A 19,646-nucleotide genomic window follows, 5' to 3' on the forward strand; every position below is an offset into this window, starting at 1 on the left:
TGTAGAGATAAAGTTAGTTAGTTAGTTATGAGAGACAAAACAAAGTTAATTACTTATACTATTTGGCTATATAAGCTTTGTATTATTTTATTTTATTTTAACAATAAACTGTAATAGTTAGAGCATTTCTAATAGACATAACTTCATTTTATTTTATGACTTTTATCACAAATTGTAATGGAAACAAAAATTATGGATCTATTGCATAGCATTTAAACATGTATAACGATATGCTCTTAGAACCCAAATGCTTTTAGAACATTTTAAATGTCCCGCGCTGTAAGGTGTATATAGATGATTAAATTATATTTTTAGTGTCAATAAATCGATTATTTAATGTAGTTAAAAAATGATTTTTTTAAAATAAGAATCAGAAGAATTACTATAAAATATTCCCAAAAGTTCTGTTAAGTTTCCGTTTTAAGATTTCAATGAATAAATGGAACTTAGAGGACATATCACTTTCTATAACCTTCCATTACTTTACTTTAAAACATTCCCTTACTATTTTCTGATATGAAACATTCAACAATATGATATTTGTACAATGAAAATGAAATAAGAACTGATATGAATCCTAGAGAAAGGAAATATAAGGACACTTTGAATGAACTAAATTCTTATGAATCGTAAACACGAAATAAAATGAACAACTAACTAGTCAATAAGCGTATGTTTTATACATAACTTATGAGCAATGGGCATAAATGGATTCTTCCAAACCTCGTTTCTTGCCACCGGCATCAATAATAGGATTGTCTTGAATTACTGCAGCACTTGGCAATGAAAACATTGGTGGAGAACCTGGTAGCAATACTTTTCTGAAGATTCTGTACACAAACTGGAGTTGGTATTGGCCTGTTGGGAGAACAAAGCCTTTCATAAACATGGTTTCTGAACTGTTATGAATCACTCTTGCCCATTAGTGTCGGTGTGACTGAAACTATGCCTATGAGGAACAATGTCGCAATTGAGTTGAAATCATACAGATCTCCAATTGATTGCAGTTCCCCAAGAGCTAACCCAGCCTGCATAACAAACACGAGAAACTTCCAGTGACCCGGTGCATAAACTTTTCGGTGTAATCACAAAACTGATTATGGTCGACTCAGATTTTCAGTGTTCTTAAAAGAACTCATGATTTGCTAAAAGCTAAAAGACAAAATTTTAGTTATTTTGATTTTGATAACTACATACCCTGACAGTGACATAAGCAGCAGGTATGAGTCCAATGACAGTTCCAAGGAAGAAAATATGATAAGGAACATCCACAATCGGTGACGCGAAATTAATAAACGTGTTAGGAAGTGTCGGAGTCAGTCTAAGAAAAAGCATGTAGTTCAACAAACTCTTTCTTCTTTTAGCCACCTGAAAAAATAAAACAACAAATTATTTCCACGTCGATCCAATTCAATTAAATCCAACACGGTCGAATATTGAAGTTGAACCGAACCTGGGTTTGAAAGAACTTCAACTTGTCTGGCCATAGACAAAAGAGAATGGGTCGACCAATAATTTTTGACAGGAAAAAACACGAAGAAGCTCCCGCCGTGGCAGTGAATACAACCAGAGCCACACCTTTAACGACGCCAAAAAGTGCTCCGGCAAGCAATGACATGAACACAGTCCCCGGAATCATGAAAGTCTGCATGAATATATAAACCACGCAGTATCCCACCAAGACTTGTGCAGTGTAATCACTTGTATAGGTCTCAAGGTTATCTCTACAAACACAAATAAAAAATAGATTCAGTAATGCATAATTTTTAATCTCAACTTCTCATTCTACATCATGATCCACAACATTTCTTTTCTACAAAAGCACAACAACAATTGAATCACGCTTCAATCCTTTAAGTTGCGAGAAACACAGTCACGTTTTATTATTATTGATTCAAAGCATAACATTCAACCAACAAAAATATCAGATTAAAACCTAAACATGAATCTCTTCCAGATCTGATGTGAAAAATCATAATTAAACAGAAACAACGGTATCGCATCAGATTCATTCAACAATTAATAACATTTACAACAAATTAATAGAAAATATAATACAGAGAAGAATTTTCTCCGGGTAAAGTAAATTTCCGCACGTGCGTGATAAGAAACAGAATCGAGGGTAATATGGTAAAAAGGTTATTACCGTAAAAGTTGAAGATCATGGAGGCTACGAGGGCGTTTAAGGAAGCTGTAATCGGAATCGGGCAGGGTGAGGTAAACACCGAGAAGACCGACGATAAAGCTCAACGCCACCGTTGAAGCCACTGTAGCTTCGAAAAAGCTCAACGGAAACTTCAACGACGAAGGTTTAGAAGAAGGTCTGTTTACGTTTATCATCTCAATGGTGTCTCCGTCTTTTGCCATGTTTGTTTGTTTTGATTAGGAGCCGCAACAAGGGTCGTTTTTTCTCTCTTCTCTTCCTTATCTATGTTGAAAGGAGGAGAGAGAGAAAGAAAAAGAGAACAATTCGTTTTGAGAGAGAAAGAATATACCTCAATTCTTGGTTGACGTATATAAGATATATATATGCATTACAAATTTACGATGCGGCTAACAAATTTAAGGATGTTGCTGCTATTAGGCAAAAAGAAGACTTTTTTCTTTTAATATTTATTTTCGGCTAAATTGTTTTATTCAATAGTGATTTTAAAGGAATGTTAACTTGTATTTAATTTTTTACAAATTTAAATTTATTTTTTCAAAATTTTAAACTTATTTATTAATCAATGTATTTAGTCTAATTTAAGACTAAATACATGTATACTTAATAAATTTTATACAGTATTTTGGATTAAAATAATTTATGGGGCTTAAAAAAAAAGGAAGATCCATCGTAAAATAGTTCGAAGTAAGGCTGGTCGTCCAAAATGTACCGTAGATCGTTCAATTGGGCTTGGCTCGCTCCGTCCGAATTAAAATATATGATTTATTTATTTAAACACGTGATATGTAAGGTGTCTAAGGAATGATAATATGGAAATATAAATCCTATAGAAAATTATCTTATCTCCTCAACGCTTTAAGGAAGAATCAGTCTTCCTCTAATTCCACGTTTCTGATCAAGAAATTAGAAAACTGTTTTTTCTGGGATTTGACCTAGGGGTCCTCTATAAGTATCCCAATCTCAGAATTGGGAATTGATCATTGAATAATTCCATAAAACATATAGAGTATCTCGCAATTCCTACATGAGCAAACTTTATTTCAACTATTGTACTTTTAGCGAGTATAATTGGCATTCATCGTGGGGCCCTAGTAAAATAACCTAGGCCACACCTACATTTCAATCATAGGCAACCTCAATTGTTATCGTCAAGATGACGGTAACATGAGGTGTCACATCAGTCAGTAGTGGTCTTGGCAATGATCATCAGACCATATTCGAAATGTGTGCTGCTACGGAAGAACCGCACCACCACAATTAAACTTTGCAATACAACATTGTTAACCTTCAGCAGCGACAACAGGAGATCGACTCTCTTGATTAAATCGAGGTCTTGGACCCCAACCTCTTTCTAACAAAAATTGGGGGGTCTTCTTGGTAGAAAATTTCAAACCCCCTACTGACAAAGTTTGATGGAAAGAGCAACCCTTAGGAGCATGTTGTTTCCATCAATACCCAGATGACTATCATCGGTGCCGACGAATCTTTGAAGTGCAAGCTACTCTCTAGCACCTTCAAGTACACCATATTAAGGTGGTACATGAACTTACCATGCATGTCAGTAACTAGTTACTAGGATATGGTGAAAAAATTAATCCACTAGTTCTTGACGAGCAATCACATAAAGGTATCAACCACAATCCTATTCAATGTCTACCAAAGGCCCTATAAGTCTTTGAGGGAGTATCTCACCTATTTTAATTAGGAAAATATTAAAGTCATACGCACAAACTAAGAGATGTTCGTAGGGGCAATCCAAAATGGTTCGAGGGTTGAGCACTTCAACGAGCCCCTCGCCCATTGACACGCCGCAAGCGTATGGCAAATGTCAGAGTAATATAAAAAGTATCTCATAGACCAATGTTTAAGTACTAAATTCTATCTTGTCGATGTAAATCTAGAGCAACCGAGTAATTGATAATAAGATTGGCTTAAGTGAATAAGCACTTAAACTAAAATAAGTTATTTTCAAAAGCACTTTTTGAAATAGTTTAAATGAAAATAACTTATAATTAATCAAAAACAGACAGGATTTAGGGTCACAATCCCCATTCAAACATCTCTATATGATCGATTCATTTATACTACGACAATTTCCACGCGAATTATAGAAAATAGATTATTGTGGACAATACCTGCTTTTGTCAGCATGTTGTCCTATTTTCAATGAATAATTTGTCAGCTTTTGCTTATTCAAATTATTCGTCAAAAACACTTTACCATTGCATAACTATTGTAATAAAACATTTCTCAACTTTGTTTGAGCACTTTCGCATCATCGAACTCAGTTGTTTGAAAACATGTTACCGGGTACTGATACTCGTCCTTTCAAATCGTGATCGGTACTTGAGAACTCTTTTACTTTCGTAACAAGGGTTGAAAGAAAACTTAGGTCTTTAAAATAAACACGCATCAAATTCTAGTAATTGATTTAGTCAATCATATAGATAGTCATGAATTATGTCTCATGACCCTTAGTCCCTAGATGGCTAATCACTCATGTTGTCAGAAGAGGCCGAAGACTGGTGGGATAACGCTTGTCAAAGATTGGAAGTTGTCGGTACTGAGATTACTTAGGATGTGTTAAAGGCTTATTTTCTTGAGAAGTATTTTCCAGAGGACATGCGCAGTAAGAAGGAGATAGAATTCCTTGAGCTAAAGTAGAGAAGTATGATCGTTGTCGAGTATGCTACTAAGTTCAAAAAGCTGGGGATGTTTTGTCCATACTATAATGGTGCGACTGCTGAAGGGTCGAAGTGCATCAAGTTTGAAAGCGGATTGTGTTCTGAGATCATGCAAGGTATTGGTTATTAAGAGATTCATCAATTTCCTATGTTGGTGAGTACATGTAGGATATAAGATGAGGATAATAGGGTTTGTTCTGCTCAGAGTCTTAGTAAGAAGAAAGGGAAGAATCAGTATCATGGAAAATCGTATAGTGCTCCAGCTGACAAAAGGAAACAAAGAGCTTCATATGATAAAAATCCAAGTGAAGAGGAGAATCCTAATTCTATCAAGTGTTCACTATCAAGTGATTTAATGGATCAATAAGATCGATTTGCATTCGCGTTATCATTAGATTTGTGTGAAACCAGAAGATATTCTGAAGACAGTATTCAGAACGAGGTATGGTCACTATGAGTATTCAGTGATGCCATTTTGGGTGTCTAATGCACATGGAGTATATGAATATAATATTCCACCCGTAATTAGATCAGTTTATTGTTGTGTTCATTGTAGACATCTTGATACATTTGAAGTTTGTTGAAGAGCATGTGGGGGCTTATAGAGTTGTGTTGCAGACCTTGCAAGAGAAGAAATTGTATGTGAAGTTGTCCAAGTGTAAATTCTGGTTGGAAGAAGTGAGTTTCCTTGATCACATTATTTCTTGTGGTAGTATTATTGTTGATTCTTCAAATATAAATGTTATGTTGCAGTGGGAGACTCTGAAGTTTGTTATAGAGATCAGAAGTTTTCTTGGTTTGCTGGTTAATATAGGAGGTTTTTGAAGGGTTGTGATTTTGGCTTGAGTTACCATATGTGTAAAGCCATTGTTGTAGCTGATGCGTTGAGTAGGAAGTCATTACATATATCGATCTTAATGGTTCAAGAATTGGAATTGGTCGAGCATTTTAAAGACATGAGTTTGGTGTGTGGAGAGACTCCTAACAGTGTGAAGTTGGGCATATTGAAGCTGACTAGTGGTATCCTTGAAGAGATCAGAGGAGGTCAAAAAGTTGATTTGGGATTGGTTGATTGACTTATGTTAATCAATCAAGGTAAGTGGGGTGACTTCAAAGTCTATGAAAATGGTGTGATGAGGTTAAGAGACATGGTTTGTGTACCAGATGTGCCAGAGCTTAAGAAGAGTATTCTTGAGGAAGGTCATAGAAGTGGTTTGAGTATTCATTCAGGTGCCACTAAGATGTATCTGAATTTGAAGAATTTTTTTTGGTGCCTATGAATGAAGAAGGAAGTAATTGAATTCATTTATGCTTGCTTGACTTGTCAGAAGTCAAAGATTGAACATCAGAAGTCATTGGGTCTGATGGAACCGTTGAGCATCCCTGAGTGGAAATGGGATATTATTTCCATGGATTTTGTGACAGTTTTGCCAAAGACAACGAAGGGGTGTGATTCCATTTGGGTTATTTTTGATACACTGACTAAATCGGCTCACTTCATTCTGATTAAGATCAATCCTTTGCAGAAGTTAGCTGAGCTGTATATTGTGAAGATTGTTAGCATGCATGGTATTCCATTGAGCATTGTTTCAAATAGAGATATGAGGTTTACATCAAGGTTTTTGTAGAGTTTGCAGGAAGCGTTGGGTACTAAAATGAAGCTGAGTTCCGCTTACCATCTGAAGATGGATGGTCAGACCAAGAGGATTATTCAATCATTAGAGGATCTGCTAAGGGCTTGTGTGCTAAAATAAGGAGGTGCTTGGGATAACTACTTGTCGCTGATCGAGTCCACTTACAATAATAGTTTACATTCAAGTATTGGAATAACACCGTTTGAGGCTTTATATGGTAAGAGGTGTAGGGCACCTTTGTGTTTATATGAATCAGGTGGGTGTGTTATGCTTGGACCTGAGATTGTGCAGTAAACCTCTAAGAAGATCAAGATGACCCAAGAAAAGATGAAAGCTTCACATAGTCTCCATAAGTGTTCTCATGATAAGAGGAGGAAAGCATTTGAGTTCCAGGAGGGAGATCAAGTGTTCTTGGGAGTTGCCCCAGTAACTGGTGTTGGTCGAGATTTGAAATCTCGGAAGCTTACACCATATTTTGTTGGTACATATCAGATCTTACAGAGGATATGATAGACGGCCTATCAGATTGCCTTGCCACTACCGCTTGCTAATCTTCATGATATGTTTCACGTGTCTCAGTTGAGGAGATACATTTTGGATCCGTCCCATGTGATCCAAGTGGATGATGTATAGGTGAGAGATGAAGGTAGAGAAAAATAGTAAAGGGGAGTTTGAATTATTTTCATAGTAATTAAAAACTTTTGTAACACCACACACACAAAATAATTGCTAACAACACAAATAACTTATCCTGTGCTTGAAATTAAAAGCTACTCTAGTCGACCCGGCCAAGGTGATTTCGTCTTCAATAAGGACTTAATCCAATAATCTCAATAAATTACAAAAAGGTACATCTAAGAGTTTAGAAAACTCTTAGCCCTCTCAAGTCTACAGACTTAAACAAGTCACTTGAGGAATTACAATCAATTTCAAGAATTACAAGTGTTTGACTCGGTGTTTCTAGATAAGCAGTGTAAACACGCTTTGAGAATAATGAAACAACAATGATAGTGAAAGATGTGAAAATGTTTTAGTTCATTGAGATGTCTTCAAAGATTCTTTTTCCCTTTGTTCAGATAGATCCTGTAAAAGGATTTAGACCGTGCAGTGTTTTTATGTCCGAATGTAAGTAGTGCATTTCTGAGAGTTAGATACATTATTTCATCAAAAGGACTTCTATTCATTTCTCCCCTTTTTTGTCAGACTCAAAAGGTAATAAACATAAAATTTTCATTGATAGGTACAATTATACAAATATACAAGGAAATAGAATAAAAGGCCTCAGAGGCAAAAACACTTAGAAAAAAACATAAAAGCCTAGAGTTCCTAAGGGTTTGAAGGAGGAGGCATCCTCTGAAGAAGCTCGGCTAGCAGATTCTGTATGCTGGAGTTGACTTGGTCTTGCTTGCCGAGTCTGGATATGACTAGTTGTTGTTCTTTCTGCAACTCTTCCAAAGTCTTGATGACTAAGGAAGCAAGGTCAGCGGTTGATGACTCTCCTTGAGTCAGAGCAACTTCTGTTGTCTTCGCAGCATCTTCAGCAGCTTTCTGAGCATCTTCAGTGGCCAAGGTTGCTTCAGCTTCATCTTTTTCCATGGCTGCAACTTTTGCAATCGCTTTCTCAACTGCCTCCCTGGCGGCAGCTTCAACAACTGCTTTCTCCTCAACTTTTCTCTTCGTCTTCTCAGCTACCTCCTGATCCAGACGAGCCTCCAGCTTCTCTTTCGTACTTCTGATATAGTCATTTTTGGGTTGTTTAGATAGGCCTTTCAGCTTGAATACCTCAAAAGTCATCCATCTGATGAATCCGTTCTAGTGAATCCTTACTTCATAAGGAATTTCATTGACGCTGGATTCGTTAGAGAGCTTATTGAGTCTTGAAGCAGAATTTTCTTAGAACTTGGCAAAAGCCTCATCAAGGGTAGGAGGAGTGAGGTCAGGTTCAGAGGGTTGAGGAGTGGGTTCAGAAGGTTCATGTATGGGTTCAAATGGTTCAAAAATGTGTTCAGAAGGTTTTGGAATGGTTTCAGAAGGTTCTGGTACAGACTGGGACTTTTCAGAGTTAGTTATGGCCAGAAGGTCTTCATGGTTTGGGGAGGGTGGGTCAGGGTTATTTGAACGAGAGTGTTCAGAGTTGGAAGTTAAGTCATAATAAGGGGGGAACTGGGGTTAGAGGAAAGGGGTGGTGATATAGGTTTGTTGAACATTATGGCTTCAAAGATGGGGATGTATGTTGTGTGGAGGTTGAATTGAGGTAATGGAGATAAAGATGTGATAGGGGAGAGGTTTGGGGTTCAAATGGATGTGTTTCAAAAATGATGGGTATAAAAGGTGTTGGTTCAGATGCGGAAGGAAGTAAGGTTGCTTGCTGTTGATATTTGTATTTTGCTCTGGGAGATGTAGTTTGAGTGGAAGGTGAGGTGGAGGAAGTAGTAACAGTGGTTGATAGTGTGGGGGTGGTAGAGGGATAGATGAGGCAAGTTTCCTAGAACCAAAAGAAATAAGAGCTTCTGAGATAGGAGACTTACTTGGTGCTGAAGAGCTCAAAGGCATTGTCTGCTTCTGAGTTGCTGAAGAATCTCCCAACTTGAGACCCTTCTTCTTCTTCTTCTTCTCAGAAGGTTCTCTATTTATATTTAGGAAGTTAGAGGGTTGATCTGGGAGCCAGTCCAAGCTGAAACCAGAGATATCAATACCTTGGGCTTCCAGATCCTGCAAGTAGCAAGCGATGACTTTTGGAGGATCTATCTTTGAGAAGATATACATCTCATCTTCTCTCTATATATAATCCTTCCGAGCTTCCTAGGATGTAAGTTTGGTGGGTTTGACTCTAACCTTGTCAATTAAACCCACGCTCTTCAGATTCTTCCCATTCAGAGGCTTCCCTGTGTCTATAGTGACGTCTTCCATCAGATTCAAGGAGATGAGATGGTCCACCAGACCACTCTCTATCAGAACATCAGAAATTAATCTGCCCAGATGGATGTAGTTCCTGGGCTTCATGTTGTTCATTGTGTCTCTGACATAATCCTTTAGATACTTGAAGAGGAGAGAAGGAAGGTTCAGCTTCAGACCCTTATGCAGACAATATAGAATGCACTTCTGATCTATGTTGATGTGGTCAGAAGAGTTGGATGAAGGACGGTGATGAATGGTTCCCAGAATGATCTTGAGCCACACCCTCAGATTCTGGTGAAGCTCTTTATTCTTGGATGATTTTCCTTCCGGGTTCTGAGAGAAAATGGTGGGTATAACTTCCTGGGACATATACTTAGACCTAGGGTTAATGTTGTAGATCCTTCTTCCCCCAACCTTTTCCATGTTCAGGAGTGCAACTATTGATTTCTCAGTGATCACCATCTTTATTCCCAGAATGTTAGACACAATGTAGTGGTCATCACAATCAGCGAATCTCTAGAATTCCTTGACCAAGTTGGTATAGATGGGGCCATAGAGTCGATTGAAGTAAGTAAGCCACCCTTGATTTTCCAGTTCTTGTGTTAAATCCATTCCATTTTCTTTGAGGTTGTTAAAGTCTACCAATAACTCACAAAGAACTTCAAGCTTTTCAAATGGAGTTGAAAGATTGATGTGAGCAGGACGATCAAGAACGTGAGGTTCTTGATAGGAGGTTGTTGAAGGAGCAACAGTGGAGGTTGCAACTTGTTGTGAAGCTTTAATTAGTTCAATGGAGTTCATCTCTTGGGAGTATTCAAAAACTTGTTGTTGTTGAGGATTCATGGTGTTGTTGTTGAGGATTCATGATGTTGTTGTGAAGGAGATGAAGATCGGTTGCAGAGAAGATTTGAGAGAAGTTAAGTATATGGGTTTGTGTAAGTTATGAGTAGTAAAAGTGTGAATGTGGGAATCATGGAAGTATATATACAAACATTTAAAATATGCAATACAACAACGTTAACATGAAAAATAATTATTTGCTAAAAAATGAGTTTGACAAGCGTGAGGATAATTAAGTGTAGCTAATGATGAGTGTCTAATCTCAAGATTTGCACACTGCTCGAGGGGATCTCAACAGTTTGTCCCTTGAGTTCTGAGCTAGACAGGTGTTTAGAAAATCCAGAGCCACATGTTTGAGGGACCACATGTTGATGTTTTTGAAGTCAAGAATACCAAAAGGTTTCTGACTAAGGAAGTTTCTGATAAAGATATCTTCTAACTTGTAGAAGTATCAGACTCAGAATTAGATAAACATATACTTGAGTCAGAGTCTAATTTAACATTAGAGATGAGAAACACATGTTCAAATTCATTTTGGGCAATCTGCCATATTTAAAATTTTCAGAATGAAAATAAATCTATCTTCAACTAAGGATTTTGTAAAGATATCAGCCCATTGATGGTCTGTATCTATAAATTTTAAAATAATTATCCCTTTCTGAACATAGTCTCTGATAAAATGGTGTTTAGTTTCTATTTTCTTCGCTTTGGAATGTAAAATTGGATTCTTACTTAAGCATATATCAGCAGTATTATCACAAAAGATATGGAGGTTACTCTTATAAATTTGAAATTCCTCAAGCTGATTCTTCATCAAGAGCATTTTAGTGCTGCACAGTGAAGCTGAAATGTACTATGCTTCTGCAATTGATAGTGCAATGGTTGATTGTCTTTTGCTTGCCCATGAGACGAGGTTTCCACCCAGAAACTGACAGTTCCTAGATGTGCTTTTGTGTTCCAATCTATCTATAATGTAATCTGCATCATAGTATCTGTAAGACCCCAATTTTGACCCTAAGATCCCTCATGCTATCTCATCATATTCATTAGCATTGGGATCACACATTGGCATCCTCCTTACCCCTCATTCATTGGGTTTGCATTGGGGGAGATCACCAAGTACATTTTGATTGTATCATACTTTGTTTTTGTTATGTACTAACCAAAATACCAAAAATATGTCTATGTATAGCTTTGTTTCTTTTGTAGGTAATGTGTATGCTCACCTATGCTCTATCAAGCTCATATCTAGGGTTTTAAAACCCTCAATGCAAGGAGATCAATCAATAAATGGTTCATATTGACTCTAGACATGATATATGGATCCCTATGATCTTTACATGTCATTTTTATCAAGAAATCATCAAGAGTTTGGAGTTTGTTTTTCTGGGAAACCCTAGTTCATCTGGGTATCTTATGTGACTTCTTCAACAAGTTTCTTCAACAATTGATCAAATATTTCAAGGGATACTTCAAATTACATCATCTTATGCATATATGATACTCCATGAGTCCCAAAAGTCAAGAGAATGACAAGTTAGCAAGTTAGTTCATGGTGGTTGATCAGAGGAAGTCAACTGGTCAAAACTGGGGTTCCCTATACCTTATCTCCTACAATTTTTGTCATAAGAAAATGATTACAAGATAAAAGTTACTCTAAATGACATTCCAAACAACTTTCATGTTTAGGTCTTGTAGCGGTGTATTCGTCACCATTGGAAATATTAACTAGATCCAAGGTAAATCATACAAAGTCGAGTCGCCACCGCACTTCTATTTATCCAAAGGAATGGTTAGAAAGCGAACAAAAACCTATAAAGTTTTACAAACAAAACTAGTAAAAGGGGGTCAGAGATCTGGGTAAGGGGGTTGGTTATGTCATGGGAAGGTGTTAGGCACCCACAACATCCTAGGTACTCCTAGGGAGCCCTTTTCACAACTTGTTGCAAAGGTTATTGTTTATGAAATTATTTATGTGCAAACATGATTGAAGAGATGAGAAAAGAATATACAAGTTTATTTACATTTTTGTGTTTGGATGGATGAACCCATTGCCTACGTACCTTCTCATGAAAGATAAGGATCAAAACCCCGTAGTTCGGGTAACAAATTTCGAAACAAATGAGTGGATTGATTTTAAACAAAAGCCTTAAGGTCTTTCGTTATCAAAGGGAGAAAACTCAACCTAAACCAACAATCCACCATGTGAGAATAGCTTCGACATGCTAGTGAGGGGTTAACCCTATAATAAGCATGGAAGGCTTACAATTCGATCACCAAGGATGCGGTGAGATTTACATCAACCACTAAGATAATTCAGATCTATGGCTAATGCATGAAAATTTGATTAAGAAGTGGACAAGGGCCACAAAAGCAATTGAGTGGGTTGAATTAACCAATTAGAGTATTCACAAAATGAGGTCGAAGTATGAATTAGAGTTCATTTACAATGAGTATTAGTGAAAAGAAAGTTTGAAAATCAAAGGCATAAGGCCTAGGTTTCAAATTTGAAAACAAGTCAAATGTTTGCACAAAAGCTTTTTGGTTTGGGTTAAGGATGAAAATATGGATCAAGGTTAAGCATGCAAAGGGGTAATGGATAAGGGACAAAGCCACAAATAGGAATTCCTTTCTAAAGATCATAGAAATGATCCAAGTAAGTTCCTTTGGAATTAGGCAACACAAGGCAAAACAATAAGCAAAGTCTCATAAGAGAACCAACAAAATTGGAAATGGAATGCCAATCAATGGTCTTATATCCAACTCCAAAACAAATGGGAAACAGAAAGCCAATCAATGGTCTTACATCTAACTCCACAAAACAAATAGGAAACAGATAGCCAATCAATGGTCTTACATCTAACTCCATAAAACAAACAAACATGCATGAAAAACAAACACATGAAAGATTCACAAGTAAGCAAACAAGCAATCAAGTATCACACTCTATACACAAACAAGAGGCTCAGACAAATTGGTTGGGCTTTAGTCAAGGGGTCATATCAACCTCGACAAACAAGCCAAAACTGTAGGGGTGTTTTGATGCTCTTAACCACTAACATTGAGAGTTAGGGTGAAGCAGATGAAATGGGGAAATGAGGATTAGACCTCATGCTCTTAACCCTGGCCTGGGTGAGCTGGAATCAAAGAAGGTGTGGGGATCCAGAATGAGGGACCCTATTCCACATGACTGACTCTATACAAGATCTTGGGTGTTTATTCAAAAGCATCAGCACGTAGTGCGAGCATAATGAAAGACTCAACTGAATAATAGGGGATTGATTGCTAATCCCTTCTATCAGTCAATTGCCTCTTCACTTAGGAGGACTTAACAAGTAACATGCCTCGACAAGGAGGTCTTTAGCACAAATATAAACATACACAGTCATTGCCTCTTAAGGAGGACTTCAGCCAAATGCCTGCCAAAAGAAAACGACAGGGCTTCCAGACTACATGGAGTAAAAGAGTGGCTACCTAGGTGGTGTACCAACCACACTCCAAAGCAAAGCTCAATCAAGAGCTAAAAGCGGCTAATGTACCTGTACAAAAGTTAATCAATTAGTATCTCAGTCAGACAGTCAAACAGCAAACAAAGAAACCAAACAACAACTCAATGGATAATGCTCAAGCAATCAAGTGAAGCAATGAGCATCAATTAGAACCTACAAAACAGCAAGAGTTAGTGATCAAAGCAAATGGCATCTCATGTAATGAGATCACCAACCATTAGTGCTAAATACCTGAAACACTAAACACAATTGGTGAGTACAAACCACTAGTACAAAGACTAGGGTCAAAGGCAAATCAAAAAGTCAAAACAGAAGTCAATATTCCACATGAAGCACATTAAAACAAAGAAGAAGAAAGCCTCAAAAAGATCAAATCCAAATCATTAAGCAAAGCCATCAACTAATCAAGATAAGGCAAAGGCAAGCAATGTGATCAATATTGGACATCAACAATAGAACATCTACATTAAAACAGAAATGAATCCAATGATCATGGAATTTTTTATGTGCATACAACATGTTATGAACAAACATCATACCAAAAATTAAAACCAGAAGAGCTAATATGACATGTAAATGAAAATGTACAAAAGCAACATCCAATATGTGACACAAATTGTCACACCATATAGTCATGTGTCCAAAACAGAGATGAAAAATGATAAAAATGCCAAACAAAAGCCAAAAGATCATATCACATGTTAGGAATAAGCATGTTAAATTTCAAAGCAATTGGACAAACTATGATCATTTCACAAGTCAATTAGCACAACATGTCATTTTGGTACCATGTCCAAACAATCAAGCACATTTCAAATTCCAGCAGCACAAAAATCAGGAAATAAATGTCACAAAAAAATAGACATTGAAACAAGAAAATGGAAAAAAGTTTGAATTAATTTGGATACATATGCTATTTTTAGTGATTTTTTGAATTGGATGAAAATAAAATGAAACAACATGAAATAATGTGAAAAAAATGAATGACTGAAATAGAAAGTGCATCAGGTGAGGATTGAACACAGGTACATGAAGTCACAAAATGCGCTGGAAAATAAAATGGAAAATATACAATGCCAAGGATCGAACCAAGGAGCAACAAGTTACAAGGCGCATCATGAAAAAACAAATGGAAAATAACAAAACAACACAGGCAGGGATCGAACTGAAGCTAGCGAGGTCACCAAGCGCGTTTAGCATTAAACACAACGTTTGGCCAGGGCAAGGGAATTCAAATGGAATTTCAAAATATCCATGCCGAGGAATCGAACCGAGGATTCTAAGGTCACTAGCGCGCTCAAAGGAAATAAAATAAAAGTGCCAAGCGGAGAATCGAACCGAGATAACGAAGTTCCATGGCGCGTTCACACACGAAACGCTGCGTTTTGCAGCAGGAAACCCTAGGCTAATGGAATAGTGGCAGACGGCGGAGGACGGTGGTTTCCACTGTCTTCCTCGATGAGTCCGGCGGCGATGCATGATTTTTTCTCTCCAGAAATCAGCATATTATATATGGATCGAACCGTCTCGTTACCAGGAGCATGAATCTAACAATCATTAAGCCTAATTCTCACTGAAACGCATGGATCGAATGAAAACATAATTGCAACCAAAACTTCAACTCAGCATATCTCACTCAATTCTCAATCATTTTAAAATCTATTGATATCAGAATCATCAGCAGTGAAAACTCTCCAAGATCATGGCAATAAAATGAAGAAACAAGAGATTCGAATTCCAACCTCTTTGAAGAGCAGTGAGCTGATTTCGTGTGTTCAAGGTCCAGCAATGTCCAGATCTTCTCCTCAACTTGTGTATTGAAGCTTTATGCACGAATTGATGCTTGAATCCACCTGAATGAAGCTCAATTTCCAAGATCCATCTTCATGTTGAAGCCTTGAGTATGCATGATTCTTGACCAAATTCTCCAATCCAATGCTTGATTTGTACTCAATGATGCTCAATGAACACGATTATGCAAGAAAATTGATGTGTTATGTGAAGAATTTTGAAGTTTCAATTGAGAGAAAATTTGGAGGGAAAGAAAAATTTCAGATCTAGAATGTGATTCTCCTGAAATTCTGTTATGATTAGGCTTATATACCATGTGCTAATCACCCTGAAATTGTCATTAGGCAATGGTTAATTGAGATTAATGAAATGAGAGGTGAAATGCAAAATTGGGCAAGTGTATGGTGCATGAAAATTTTACACGTGAACAGTGCACATGCATGGCTCAAACTCCCTCAAAATCATCCAAGGAACACAATGGCATTGGTATTTTTCATGTATGATCAATAGAATTTGAATTCTCCATTTTCCCTCCAAAATAAACATGCATGGACAAATGATCATGTGAGTTAACTTCATGCAATGCAATGTTTAATTTGGAAAATATTGGTCATGATAAGCATATTTCAAAAAGAGTGGTTCAATTTTGAGTTTTGGATCAAAAGTTATGGCATGTTGAACTTCTATACACCCTTGGCAATCATTTGATCATAATTCTTCAACCATTCATCAGATGCTCATGATCTTGGACTTTTTTGGAAATAGGAGAGAAAGATCTTCAACTTTCATGTTCAACAAAATTTCATTTGAAGCTTCTTTGATGTTGGAAAGTTAAGTTGAATGTGGTCCAAAAACTTGCCATTTTTGGAAACTTGAAATTATAGGTCACTTTCCATTTTGGGAAACTTTTGATATGACCTCAAAATCTTCAAGATAGATGTATGACATGATGAATAGGCCTTGTTTGAACATGAATGAGGATGTTAAGATCAATTCCCCAACCTCAAAGCCTTCACTTGACTGTACAGTTGATTGTATTGGGCCTCAGATGACCTGAAAATACCTGATGAACTTGGGCCTTTGCCACTTGGTAAATTTGCTTCAAAATGGAACCATCGCTCATGTAAGCTCAAAATAACAATCATATGGTCCTTATCTCAAGAAAATACCATCAGCTCTTGTACAAATGATTCTCTTGAATTGCTTGACCTGTGCTTGCTTAGACTGCAAAACAAATGTTAGATGACATATTTTTGGTGCTTTTGGTTAGTGATTAAAACAAGAAAAGCAATGATATACAATGCAAACAATGCCTGGTGATCTCAAACCACTCACAAGGAGATCCCACCCATAGGTAAAGGAAACCAGATGCTCAAAGATCCTTGAGGCTATGCAATGCAATGATATGATGCCATGAGGGATCTTAGGGACAAAATTGGGGTCTTACAGATGCCCCTATTTAAGGTCATTCTAGCCGGAGAAGTGAAGGTTAAAATCTTCGTCTCGACGCGGTAGAATGGGCTTAAATAATAACAAAGAGACAAATTTTGGTCCCTGAGAAACCTCATGATGCAAATGTATGTATGCAAAACAAACCATCTCTGTGGGGATATATGTCCACAAAGAAGAAAAGAACAAATTTGGAGAAAAAGACAACTCCCATGAATAGTTCATTCTATAGGGTAGAGACCCTACTGGGGAACAAAGGATTGAAAAATGCGTGAGCAGGTCACGACTTAAAACTGGGGAAAAGAGTTTCCAAAGGGAATAAATCCATTGGAAAGGCTCGAAACTGACTCGAAGGCGCATGTATTGGGGAATATGCCAATACAGCAGAATTATCCACAAAGGATACATCGGATAAAAATCCGGAAACAGGCTGGGGAAGGATGAACAAAATATCCCTGCCGGGGAAAATGCATGTATTGGGGAATATTCCCAAAACAGCAAACTATCCACAAAGGGTACTTCGGACAAAAATCCGGACACCGAGGGGAACAATCCACTAAGGGACTCCTTTGGGGATGTCTAAAAAGACAATCCTGGGGAAATAACAAGAATGAGGTGTTACCGGTTTGTAGGTAACACGCTTAAGAAGAAATGAATATCAAAGACCGGTATAAGGCTGAGATATCAAAACTTCAAACATCTGAGGAAGACCTAAAAAAGGTATATTTCGACTCAGGAAAATCTGACTCCACAGGGGACCGAGGTCATAATAGGGAGCAGAAAGGAAGGAACACCAGGGATACCGGTTTGTAGGTATGTAATAGGTGACCGACCAGGGCGTGAATTGGTGTGTGTTCCAAAACACTCATAATCCTGAAGAGAGCTGAAAAAGCAAACTTGATTTTTTTTTAATTTTTTTTAGGATGATTATTCGACTCCATAAAGGGAAATACGAATCTTACTCCGCTGGAGAAAAAATCAAAAGATTTGACCAAAGAGTGCACGAGATATATTATCTATTGCCATCAAAACGTAGATAATATACTCGCATGGAAGATTATCCACAACTGGGTTGTGAGTTGTTAAAGGATAAATCAACCGAAACGTGAATTTGTGTGTGTTCCAAAACACTCATCATCCTGAAGAGAGCTGGAAAAGCAATCTTGTTTATAGGATGGACATTTGATTCCACAAGGAATACGAATCTTACTCAACTGAAGAAAGACAAAAGGCTTCAACCGAAGAGTGCATGAGATATATTATCTATTGCCGTCAAAACGTAGATAGTATACTCGCATGGAAGATTATCCACAACCGGGTTGTAAGTTGTTAAAGGATAAATCAACCGAAATGTGAATTGGTGTGTGTTCCAAAACACTCATCATCCTGAAGAGAGCTAGAAAAGCAATCTTGTTTATAGGATGGACATTCGATTCCACAAGGAATACGAATCTTACTCAATTGGGGAAGAACAACAGGCTTCGACCAAAGAGTGCATGAGATATATTATCTATTGTCGTCAAAACGTAGATAATATACTCGAAAAGGAAGGGACACCAGGGATACCAGTTTATAGGTATGTAATCGGTGACCAACCAGGGGGAGAAACGATCATTACCAACAAAAGGGTATATGAAAGATGACTCGCAGGGGATATTGATAAAAATCAATGATCCGGGGAGCATATCACAGACAAACGGTGAAAGGACCACTGGGGATAGAATTGCTTGCTCGGAGCAATTATCCACAAAAAGAGGGAATATCAAGACCGAATATTGGATAATGATAACCACCAAAGAGTAACCGTCATCAACAGGGATGAACAACAAAGGTTAACTCTGCACAGGGGCAAAAGTAGGGTTTACAACTACCGGTTAGTGGGTAGAAAACCAACAAAGTAGGACTTATAACTATCGGGTTGTAGGTAGAAGGCCAAAAAAATCCGCTGAGGGAAGGGTGAATAATCAATGATTATCGAACAATATTCACGCAAAAGAGGGGTTTACACCTACCAGATGACCGGGTAGGAAACCACAAACTCTGCCGAGGATAAATTGCTTAATCGAGACAATTATCCGAGCACACGAGGGAATATCAACATCGAATGTTGGATGAAGATAGACACCAAGGAAGGGATTACACCTACCGGTTAGTGAGTAGGAAACCACAAAATAGGACTCATAACTACCGGGTTGTAGGTAGAAAGCCAAAAAGATAGGACTTATAACTACCGGGTTGTAGGTAGAAGCCACAAAAGTAGGACTTATAACTACCGGGTTGTAGGTAGAAAGCCAAAAAGATAGGACTTATAACTACCGAGTTGTAGGTAGAAAGCCACAAAAGTAGGACTTATAACTACCGGGTTGTAGGTAGAAAGCCAAAAAGATAGGACTTATAACTACTGGGTTGTAGGTAGAAGCCACAAAAATAGGACTTATAACTACCGGGTTGTAGGTAAAAAGCCACAAAAGTAGGTCTTATAACTACCGGGTTGTAGGTAGAAAGCCAAAAAATTCCGCCGGGGATAATATGAATGAATTATTCATTTATACCACGGGGAAGCATAAGAGACAGTTGAAAAAAGGCCAATTCAGGATCAAACCAAAAAGGCAAACTGAATCAAGACTCATCCTAATGAGGATATTAACTCAATAGGGAAATCCATCCCAATATA

At 37.5% G+C, this 19,646-nt stretch overlaps 1 protein-coding gene across 1 annotated transcript; it reads right to left on the reverse strand.

The window, feature by feature from the left end:
• Positions 1-482: 482 nt before the first annotated feature.
• Positions 483-2,531, reverse strand: LOC127119757 (uncharacterized membrane protein At4g09580). The gene is made up of 4 exons (XM_051050064.1): positions 2,147-2,531; positions 1,454-1,724; positions 1,198-1,368; positions 483-1,028 (listed from the first exon to the last, which is right to left on the reverse strand). The coding sequence occupies exons 1-4, from the start codon at positions 2,365-2,367 to the stop codon at positions 903-905; spliced, it is 789 nt and encodes a 262-aa protein (XP_050906021.1). The 5' UTR covers positions 2,368-2,531; the 3' UTR covers positions 483-902.
• Between the last annotated feature and the right edge of the window lie 17,115 nt (positions 2,532-19,646).

This window comes from Lathyrus oleraceus, chromosome 2 (assembly GCF_024323335.1).
Source record: "Lathyrus oleraceus cultivar Zhongwan6 chromosome 2, CAAS_Psat_ZW6_1.0, whole genome shotgun sequence".
Lineage (NCBI taxonomy): Eukaryota > Viridiplantae > Streptophyta > Magnoliopsida > Fabales > Fabaceae > Lathyrus > Lathyrus oleraceus.

Coding starts and splice junctions, on each gene's coding strand:
- LOC127119757 (XM_051050064.1), bottom strand. CDS start 2,367: ATGGCAAAAGACGGAGACACCATTGAGATGATAAACGTAAACAGACCT. Junction 1,725..2,146: donor CATGATCTTCAACTTTTACG/GTAATAACCTTT, acceptor TTGTGTTTGTAG/AGATAACCTTGAGACCTATA. Junction 1,029..1,197: donor CTGCTTATGTCACTGTCAGG/GTATGTAGTTAT, acceptor TTTGTTATGCAG/GCTGGGTTAGCTCTTGGGGA.